The sequence below is a fragment of the Clarias gariepinus genome, chromosome 22, assembly GCF_024256425.1.
Source record: "Clarias gariepinus isolate MV-2021 ecotype Netherlands chromosome 22, CGAR_prim_01v2, whole genome shotgun sequence".
Lineage (NCBI taxonomy): Eukaryota > Metazoa > Chordata > Actinopteri > Siluriformes > Clariidae > Clarias > Clarias gariepinus.
The window spans coordinates 23522501-23531803 of record NC_071121.1 but is presented as its reverse complement, the minus strand read 5'-3'; the positions used below and the strand labels follow the sequence as shown (position 1 = coordinate 23531803).

Here is a 9303-nt window from a genome sequence, read left to right as displayed (position 1 = left end):
CCAACGACAAACACACAGGTATTCGCTCGCCTGCCTTTACATGTTTATGAATTTCAGTAATATTCGATTTTCAATCCCTAGAGTTTGAGATGATGCGCGGTCATGTTGGAACAGGAAGGGGCCGTCCCCGAATGAAATTGTCCAAAATGTCTTGGTTTGCTGAAGCAGTAACAGTTCCTTTCGCTGGAAGTAAAGGGCCGAGCCCGACTCCTGATAAACAACCCCAAAACAAAGTCCAACATGACTGCGCACCCGTGCACAAAGCGAGGTCCAGACTCCTGATCTCAACCCGATAGAACACCTTCATGATGAACTAGAGTGGAGACTGTGAGACAGGCCTTCTCGCCCAACATCAGTGGTGAAGAACGGTCTAAAATTCCCATTAACACACTTCTAAACCTTGTGGAAAGCCTTCAAAGAAGAGTTGAAGCTGTTATACAGTAGCTGCAAAGGGGGCGGGGCCAACATCATATTGAACCCTATGGATTAGGAATTGGATGTCACTCATAAGTTCATATGCATGTGAAGGCGAATACTTTTGGCAATAAAGTGTTTATTACATTTTCTGGTATAAATGATGGTTTAGAAACCGTTACGTTAAAGATTTGGTGTAAGTGATTACAGAATAAATAAAATGGCTTTGTTTGGTTCCTGAGGGGGGTTTAGTTCTGCCCCCACCACCCTGCAGAGTCTAATCTAATCTAATCTAATCTAATCTAATCTATGCATGATGTCCAGTACTGAGTGCTTCATTATCCTGATCAGGTTTGGAATGAAACATTGCAGAGAGATTTCCAGAAACAGGTCTGCGTCTGTAAATAGAGTTAATATCACAGCGTTAATTAAATTCACATGTGTACAGAGAATGAGGTAACAGTATCGCTATAATGTGGACTGTACTTTTCTGTTAAGAATATCAATTTCTAGTTGAGTGTTTATCTACACAATAATACTTTATTTTTATTATTTCATTATTATTATTATTTTTTATTTTTAAACGTCTGCCCGGATGAGTCGGACTTTTCTAATGCATCGCAGCGATAGCACGGTTTCACGAGAAGGTTGTGGTGTTGCACCGGACCGCATTAACGACACACTGAATTGGCCTATAAAAGCCATTATAGAGCTCATTATTGCTGGAAATGAGAGTAGTTTACTGAAAGCAATCAGAAAGTAAAAGAGGGTCGGAGGCACTGCGGGGAGTTCGTGTGGCCGTGACCTCTATATCATGTCAGCCCAAATCGAATCGGCTTTTATCCCTATTAGCTCAGCTTTTAATTTTGTACTTTCATAGATATCATTTTTTTCTATGATGTGTGTGAAACTTTCATTTATATTCAGGAACCTGTTTAAATGTGCTAGGAGAGATAAGATCTTGTCTTTTTAAGACTTTGGGCTAAGCTCAGGTTTCTACCAAAAGTATGTGGACACCTGGCCATCGCACCCATACTGTATGTGCGTGTTGAACAAGCCGTTCCCGATTTATTCCCCTTAATCCTTAATTTCATTTTCTGGTATAAATGATGGTTTAGAAACCGTTACGTTAAAGATTTGGTGTAAGTGATTACAGAATAAATAAAATGGCTTTGTTTGGTTCCTGAGGGGGGTTTAGTTCTGCCCCCGGCACCCTGCAGAGTCTAATCTAATCTACTCTAATCTAATCTAATCTAATCTAATCTAATCTAATCTAGCCTTAAGGCTTTCCTCTGGATTTCGGATTGTAACTCTGGGGGGTTTGTGCATGTTCAGCTATAAGAGCATTAGTGAGCTCAGGTACAGATGTACTTGGTGTTCTCAAAGGTTGTGTGGTTTCCTCTTACCTCACATGTTCCAAAGATTCCCCATAAGCCTCATCAAAGTGATTACTGAGTAAGAGTGGATGGATCAAAAGGTTTTGTGTGTTAACTAGAGACTCTCTCTCTCTCTCTCTCTCTCTCTGTCACATGGTGCTCCTGAGCTCCCAGTGATCCAGACGTCCTCCAGTCTCCAGACCTGTCTGACTCGTCCTGGTGCTCATCTTCTGGTTGGAGATCTGTGCCTTGGTTGGGGTGTGTCTGGTCACCAGGGACGCTTCCACTTGACCATGAAGATGCTCCTCATGGACGCGGCTGATGCAGACAGGTGTTCTCTGATAGCTTGTGACTGTTCCTACAAACAGTTTTGTACCTGAGCCTACAATAAAGAAAGTGGACTCTATATTAACTTCGACAAATGACTTATGGACGTTGTGTTTTTCGCACTTATTCTGGATATTCATGGACACTTGGGGACATCGCACACCTGCACATTCATGCGGGAATTTCACACTCCGCGGAATTTCTATTTAAATCCCATTTCATCTCCACACTGAACTTTTCTATAATTTTTCCATATTTGTACAGAGAAAATTTTTTTTTCCTTATTTCTACAGCTAGGTTTTCTGATATTTTATATTTTGTTTTATTTTCTATAAATATATTTACCTAAGCTAAAGTTTTCTATTTCTTATTTCCATATTGAATTCTTCTTATTAATTTTTTTTTTTAGCTCATGGGCGGTCGTTTAAGCATCCTACTTTTTGTTAAACCTGTAAAACCGCTTTGTGACAGTGACCCTTGTTAAAAGCGCTATATCAATTAAATTAAATAGAATTTTTAAATCCGACTTTGATGGAATCATGTACAGGACCATGGTGGACTGGTGGGAAGTAAAACTTGTTCACTTTTGGGCATTTAGCAGACGCTCCTATCCAGAGTAACTTACATCTTTTTTATCTCATTATACATCTGAGCAGTTGAGGGTTAAGGGCCTTGCTCAAGGGCCCAACAGTGGCAACTTGGTGGTTGTGGGGTTTGAACCTGGGATCTTCTGAACCGTAGTCCAAAGCCGTAGATTCATACTAGTCTTTGAATGAGCGTTGTGACACACCTATTAGATTTGCATGGTCTCGGTTTGCACTGCTATTTTTACGCTCCTTCCATCATAACCGCCGTCGCCTTGGGGCAGCTTATAAATAATCTGAACGCGAATCCAAACTGTATGTGTGTATTTGTTAAAAGCAGTACAGAAATTGAATTCCCTTCACCTTTGGGGTTAATGAGCTCCACCATTTTCACCTGCTGCAATTTGTAACTATTAAGATATAAATGTAAGCAAGCGTTGTCCAGAACATCCATCTCTCAATTCAATTTACCTTTAACGATCCATTTGTTAAAAAAGACAAAAGACCCCCCCCGTGTTAACGATCCCTGGTGAAGCGCTCCAGTTATGTATCTCACAAACACCTGATGAATAGCAGTGTTTATTAAAACAAGCACCATTCGAAATGAAAACAGATTTCATCAGATCCTCATGTCGAGGAGGCACAAAACTTTACCCTCATGCAAAGTTCACTGCAAAATGTACAGGTATCTTTATTGCAGAGAAGATCCAATCCTTTAAATATTAATCTACTTAACACTCTGTATAATCCCTTTATGTGTCTTATTGCACCCTACCCTTCATCATGATATTCTCGTTAAATGTATTTATTGGTATATTGTAAAGAACTCTTTGCTCCCTGGTTGTTGTACCTTCATCACGGTTTGGTTACGGTTCATTTTCTTTTTTTGTTCTTCTTCCCGCTCAATCGGAGCATCGGTAAACATCACTGTCCTTCTTTTTTTTTCTTCTTCTTTTTCTTCTTCTTTTTTTTTTTTTTGTTGTAAGCCATTATATTCAGTACAGCAGCGTCCGTTCATAAAACCACACGCCCTTTAGAAAATGAAACATAGTAAAAACCATAGTGGTATAAAACGACACCAGAGAGGAGACGAAATAAAAATGCGTTTTGTGTGCCTGTTCACAAAGACGGTCCTCTTTCTTGTAGGCTTCTTTTTATGAACCATGTAATTCCCAAAGGTCAACCTTCTCAGCATGTTGAAATTCTCATTCATGACAAGTGCATGTTTCACTCCGCTCAGGAAACAAGAGCGATACGTCATGTGATGAGTCACGACACAGCCGCTGCTCAGAGCGAGTCTCTGCACGCCGCGTCTCAGCGGCCCGGAGCGAGTGCACCCCCGTCCTCATACAGTCGTGACCCTCATGACCACCTCGCGGTTGGAGTTGGAGGCGAGGCGTGCTTCGCTGGGCCTCATCTGACTCAGGATATGCAGGATGGTGTAGCCGCAGTGGTGGTTGAGGATAGTCCTGAGCCTCCGAATGCGCTGATTTCTCCTGCCGCCGCTGCCCAGGCCGTGAGGATTGGAGCGCGAGCCACGCGCCGACGCTTTACTGCTCGAGCTAATCGGCTCGCCCAAGTCCTTGGCCTTTTCATAGTTCAATACTTTCCACTGCTGATTGACAGCTTGCCAGCGCTTAAAGATCCGGTAGACCGACGAACCCTCGTGAATGATGAGGCCTGCGGGGAAAAAACGGAACAACGATCATGTCCTGGGGGACAGTGTGTAAAACTTTCATTGTTTAGAAATCTATTTCTATATCCGAAATAATCTTTTAAAAAATTGAGAGAAATAAAACCCAACGTATAGTGATGTGTACTGAAATGAAGTGGATAATGGATGGTTTCTTTGGTGGTTAAATACATGAATAGACAGAGGGACGGATGCATGGAAGGAATAAAATGATAGTTAAATAGATAGATTAGTTGGATGGATGGATGGATGAGTGGATTAATAGATGGATTAAATTATTTAAATGGATGGATGGATGCATGAATAGGTGGTGGATGAATATACAGTTATTTAAATTAATGTTAATTTTCCTAGATAGATAGATAGATAGATAGATAGATAGATAGATAGATAGAAAGATAGATAAATACATAGATAGATAGATAGATAGATAGATAGATAGATAGATAAACTGGATGTATGGACAGATGGACAGATAAATAGATGGATGGATGGATGGATGGATGGATGGGGTTGGGTATATAGACAAGCAGGATTGGGTGGATTTGTTGGATGGATGGATGAATGAATGGGTATGTAAATGGATGGATTCATGATAATTGGAATTACAGATAGATTACAGATGGGTAGATAGGTGAGATGGATGGAGGGATAGATAAATGATGCAAGGATAGATGAATTTGTAGTTGAACAGCTGGATGATTTGACTGATGAATGGGTGGATTTTAAGTTGCATGGATGAATGGCTATTTAAATGGATTGATAGATGCATGAATAGATGGTGGATGAATATACGGTTGGTTAAATTACTGATAATTGGCCTGACAGGCACATTGATAGATAGACGGATGAGCTGGATGTATGGACAGATAGATAGATAGATAGATAGATAGATAGATAGATAGATAGATAGATAGATAGATAGATAGATAGATGGATGGGGTTGGGTACATGGACAGACAGGATTGGATGGATTTGTTGGAAAGATGAATGAATGGGTAAATAAATGTGTGAATTGACGGTAATTGGAATGACAGATATACTGATGGGTAGATAGGTAAGATAGATGGATGGATGGATGGATGGATGGATGGATAGATAGATGAACAGATAAATTTGTAGTTGAACAGCTGGATGAATGGATGGATGGAGAGTCGCATGGATAAATGATTGTTTAGATAGATCAATAAAATTAACATGTAGGTGGTTGAAAAGGTTGATAGATACTTAAGCAACCATTTAATTAAATCCACATCAATTGTAAACAGTGCATTATGGGTAACTTTGAGTGATATTGTATTATGCGTAACCCCACAATATATCAAATGTTCAATGCAAATGCAAAGGCTTCCTTATACTTTCTTGTGTTAGTTTTTTAAGTTAATCTAATAATTTCACAGTTTTCTAAATTAACGTAAATCTGCTTATTTGTCAGTTGGATATTTTATTCTGCAGGCCATGTCTTATGCTTGGACCGTGTACAGCCTCAGAAATCGAGAAGTTTGCTGAATATGATTTTTAAATCATATTTAAAACTATGAATAATTAAAAAAGCTAGCAAATAAAATGTTCGTTCCTTAGCTCGGTCCTGGGAATGGATCTAATCATTAACACTTTAGCAAAATACGTAAAGAATAAAAGAAACATGAAGTAAATGATACAGTTTAAAATCCTATGGCTCTGGTTTACAGTGATGTCCAACAATAATTTAGTAATATAATGTAGTATATCATTGGTGATTCACACAATATCTACAGTTATAGACGCTGCATTTATTCTGCTCCAATAATTTATTGTAAAATGAGTCACAACGTGAGTCAGAGTCTCTTTGAGCCGACCTAAAAGACCTTGTACTGAAACGGCCGGATGCTAATGGCTATGTAAATAACCGGTGCCTACATTAATGGCCACGGGAAAGGTCATCCAGCGGGTCGCTGTTTGTTTAATCATCTCGTTTCCAGCACGCCTCCACTCACCTATGCACACGATGTCCATGAAGCCGTACATGCCGTAGCAGATCTGGAAGAGCAGGTCCTGCCGCTGCCACTTTGCCGAGGGGCTGAGCGAAGACCACACCAGCCACGAGATGCTGGCGATGAGGAAGAGCGAGCCGAGGATGATGGCGGCGATCTGCACCTTCTCGATGACGGTCAGAGAGATGGCCTGCCACTGAAACGACAAAAAAAGCCACACAACACTGGTTCATCCGGCTGAACACCACATGGCACATGGTCAGAGCTCACCCACTTGTACACTTCGAGTGTTTTTATCTAAAGAAAAAGAGGTTGATGGGCAGACAAGCCAAATTCCACCCTTATAGAAATCCTCTGCTCTGTTTTACTCAGCAAATGCATTATGGATGAAATGAATCATCAACCACATGCTACTACTGTCTTGCCTTTTGCCCTTTCTTTCCTTTGTTTCAGCGTGGGATTTGGACCGTACTGTTCTTACCTGCAGGGGGTTTTTGGTGCTGATGGCCAGCACTTGGTATTTGAAGTAGCAGAGCTCGCAGCTCCAGGAGCCTCTCTCGCTGATCCAGCGGATGAGACAGGGCTGATGGGTGCAGCGCACCGAACCGTCACAGCGGCATGGACTCAACAGCTCCCCCTGATAGACACAAGATCACAAAAACATGAAATTTTTTTTTTTCTTTTTTGCTTTAATAATCGTAGATGTTGAGAGACATGTTTGTTAGAGCAAATGCTGATCTGAAGTTCCTTTTACAGAAATGTCAACCGTAATCAGAATAACAATTAAGTGCTCTCGGGTCAGCGTAACCAGCCCAACGGTATCGCGGCCCTGAGGCTCGCAGCTAAGCTCTGACGCCTTCTTTTCCTGCATGAGCCTGCAGATAAGCACATCTGCTTCGTTTCAGACCTAGTCTAGCGTGCCCCCGAACAGCAGCAGGTACGTGAGCTTCACCCAGTGATTTCACACCCAGCTGTAAGCCACCGTTATGGCATCTGTCACTTGATATTAAGCCATTCCAACATGACTCCCAATATAAGATATCAGCATATGAGGTAGGAATTGATGCATTATAAACTCCATGGAGCCAAAAAAGCTCTATAATGACCTAACAGTATTGACCCACACTGAGATTTTCATTATAGCTGCAAAGATTATATGTAGATGCCTAAGCTTAATCATAAATAAAAGGCTTGGGCAGCACCCAGTGTCTTGGACTAAAAATTGTATCCAGTGACTTAACTTCTACATTTGGTCACTTAAATCTAAAATGGCTTCCTTTTCAGATCATACAGTACAAAACACATGCAGGTACTGTACTGTACTGTAGCAAGCCTTGGAATAGAAGTGTCTGAGAGGTAATATGATCACGTATGACTGAGAAGCGAGAAAGCATTGAAATAGCCATCTGAAGGAAGTATAGTAGGTTGAAGCAAAAATATGCATTTACTTAGATTTAACGAAATGGTCCCTACACTCGTGAGTAAGAAATATGAAATGATAAAAAAATTCTCATTTGGAATGGAAATTCAGTGCATGCAGTCAGCGTCTAGCCACAGTGTAGCCGCAGGATCTACTTTGTTGGCAGTGCGTGGAGTGATGTGAAGAACGTGCAGGTTAATAAGAGTCGAGCTATTCCTGCATCTCTCATACGCCCAGCCAACCAATCAATACTGGTCTCAAACCTCTTAAACATGACTCGCCTGGCAAAGGAAAATCTCCGTTCTATGATTTCCTGTAAGCTCTGTAAGGCTCTAGGACCACTGATCCATGGAATTGGCTGGCAGGTCCACTGGCATATGGAATGAGTTGTGAAGTTCATTGGTTCTAGAATTGTCTTCAACTGGTTAGACTACTTGGTTTTAAAATTGGTTTCCAAATCTATTGGGTTATAGATACTAATTCTCTTAATAACTCATTGGGTTCTAGAATTGGATCCAGGTCTGTCGAGTTCTGGAAAGGGTACCAAAATACAGTGGGCTCAGAAACTGATCGTCTTTCCATTCTGTTTTTACAATTGGTTGTAAGCCATGCCAGAAATAAAGTGGGGTTAAATTAAGTACTGGCCCACATTAAGCATGACCAGAATTAGGTTAAGAACTGTCTATGGTATTATTAAAATCTAAAAAAAAAAATAGTACTGAACCATAAACTTTATAATACAAGCCTAGTCAGAAAAGATGACTTAAACAATTGTTAAAGTTGCGTTCTGGTAAATCGACACAGAACAAACCCGAGCTATGTTCGAAAGTGAACATGAGAGCATTTCCACAACCACAGTGTGATATGAACTCACAGGATTGGGACTAAACAGCTGTGTGGCCATAAAAATCCATTTGTTAGTAAGACTTATCAGAAAAAGGTCATGTGATGTGATGAGTTCGGATTGACCCTACTCCAGCACGATGGATGCGTCAGGGTAAGAAGGGAATCACATGAAACAATGCACACATCATGCATGGCAGGTTGGAGGCAGTGTTATGATCTGGGGTTCCTTCAGTTGCTCAGGTCTAGGCTTGGCAATGTTATGTGGCAATAAAAAGAAGTCAGACCTGAAATTACCGAATGATCAGGTTTATCACATCTATGGAGTTTTTCTTCCCTGATGGTACAGGAAACATGCCAGGATTCAGGTTTTAAGTACATGGGGTTCTTGTGGAATATGAAATGGTAGAAATAAGTTTATTTCCAGATCTAAATCTAATCTAATATCCTAATTACTGCAGTGAGGCACTTTGGGCACACTGCATATTTATATTTTGCTGTTAATGCTAGCGCTATTTTCTCTATATGCTTAACTGATTCACCCCCTAACTGCGCCTGCCTTTAATAAACTACTCATTAAGAATCTCATTAGGATCTGAGAGTGAGCTGTTAATACGTTTTTTCTTTTTTCGCTTTCCTTATTTAATTCCAATTCTGAAACATTTGGGTTTGG

General features: G+C 40.6%; 1 protein-coding gene across 1 annotated transcript in view; it reads right to left on the bottom strand.

Moving 5' to 3' along the window:
- Positions 1-3642: 3642 nt before the first annotated feature.
- The window catches only part of marchf9 (membrane-associated ring finger (C3HC4) 9), a 17397-nt gene continuing 11736 nt past the window's right edge, over positions 3643-9303 (bottom strand). Inside the window, exons 2-4 of the mRNA XM_053483035.1 lie at positions 6849-7004; positions 6371-6563; positions 3643-4381 (exon numbers count right to left, since the gene is read on the bottom strand). Of these exons, the coding sequence (XP_053339010.1) occupies positions 4047-4381; positions 6371-6563; positions 6849-7004 (684 nt within the window). The 3' untranslated portion in view covers positions 3643-4046. The remainder of the gene's footprint in view (positions 4382-6370; positions 6564-6848; positions 7005-9303) is intronic.